This window comes from Bison bison, unplaced genomic scaffold (assembly GCF_000754665.1).
Source record: "Bison bison bison isolate TAMUID 2011002044 unplaced genomic scaffold, Bison_UMD1.0 scf7180017853700, whole genome shotgun sequence".
NCBI classification, from domain to species: Eukaryota; Metazoa; Chordata; class Mammalia; order Artiodactyla; family Bovidae; genus Bison; species Bison bison.
In genome coordinates, this window is record NW_011484273.1 from 20,960 (window position 1) to 22,117 (window position 1,158).

At 45.5% G+C, this 1,158-nt stretch overlaps 1 protein-coding gene across 1 annotated transcript in view; it reads right to left on the reverse strand.

The window, feature by feature from the left end:
* TSPYL2 (TSPY-like 2) overlaps nucleotides 1–1,158 on the reverse strand; it is a 7,300-nt gene that overhangs the window by 4,876 nt on the left and 1,266 nt on the right. Inside the window, exon 2 of the mRNA XM_010855042.1 lies at nucleotides 30–218. Coding sequence (XP_010853344.1) covers nucleotides 30–218 — 189 coding nt within the window. The remainder of the gene's footprint in view (nucleotides 1–29; nucleotides 219–1,158) is intronic.

A 1,158-nucleotide genomic window follows, 5' to 3' on the forward strand; every position in this document is an offset into this window, starting at 1 on the left:
CCTAGTAGAAAAGATCTCTTTGGCCTGACCTGCAGGTTGGTCAAGTAGCGGAAAATGTCTTCATCGCGTTGGTTGATCAAGATTGAAATTTTGGGGTGGTTGAGGAACTGATGGAGGGAGCAGTTTAGGTCAAGGAGTGACTGTTCAATGAGAAGGAGGGAAGGAAGGCCAGGCAGGGCTATGCAGGGCAGAACAAAAGAGAGGCTGGAGCAGAATTCCTTTTGTGCTCATGTGATGTATGTGGAGCAAGTAGGTCATGCAACAAGACCCATACTTTTATTCCCATGATACCATGTGGTGAGAGCCTGTGTTTAAAAATATCAAACCTCTATATTAGGTGGCCCTGCCATGGTTCATATCTGCTGTGTGTTTGGGTGCTGGGAGTCTATACCCAAGTGATGTTGTGTCTCTGAGTGTTCACAAAAGACATTGTGTGTCTGGGGGTTAAAGGCCCACATCCAAATGATACTATATCTGGTTGCTGATGGCCTGTTGTCACATGATGTTATATATTTGGGTGTTATGGGTATGTGTCCACATAATGTTGTGTGTCTGTCTGAGAGCTTATGTCCAGGTGATGGTGTGGTCTGGGTACTGAGGACCTGTGGCCACATAATACTGTGCCTGGGTACTGGGGGCCTGTGATCATGTGATATGTATGTATGACAGTGTCAAGTGTCTGTGTCCATGTAATTCTATTAGGATGTTAAACCCATGTGTTTCTAATATGTTACATGGTTCCCCAGAGATCAGCTTATCACCAACAGTGAATTATTATTATTTCCTTCATTTAACTTCTTAATCTCTATTCCTGATACCCCTTTTCCTTATTCTTCAGGGCTCTGGCCCCCTCCTCTCCAGCCAGGATTGGGGTCTCACTAGAATCTAAGTAGAAACCTAGGCATGCACAGCCATGTGTGACTTGGGTACCCTTTCTGGGCCAATTCTCTGCTGTATGCCCTTCCCCTCCCTCTTCACTGTCTCTGAGTCAGTTTATCTTCCATGTCCCCCTCTCCCCACTCCTCCTTTTACCATCTCTGATCCAATTTTTCTGCTGTGTGTCTCTGTCCTCCCCCTTTCACTGTCTGTGATCCATTTTCTTTTAATGCTATGCTCCTTCTCTTTCCCTTTCCCATATGTGGTCCAGTTTTAATGGCC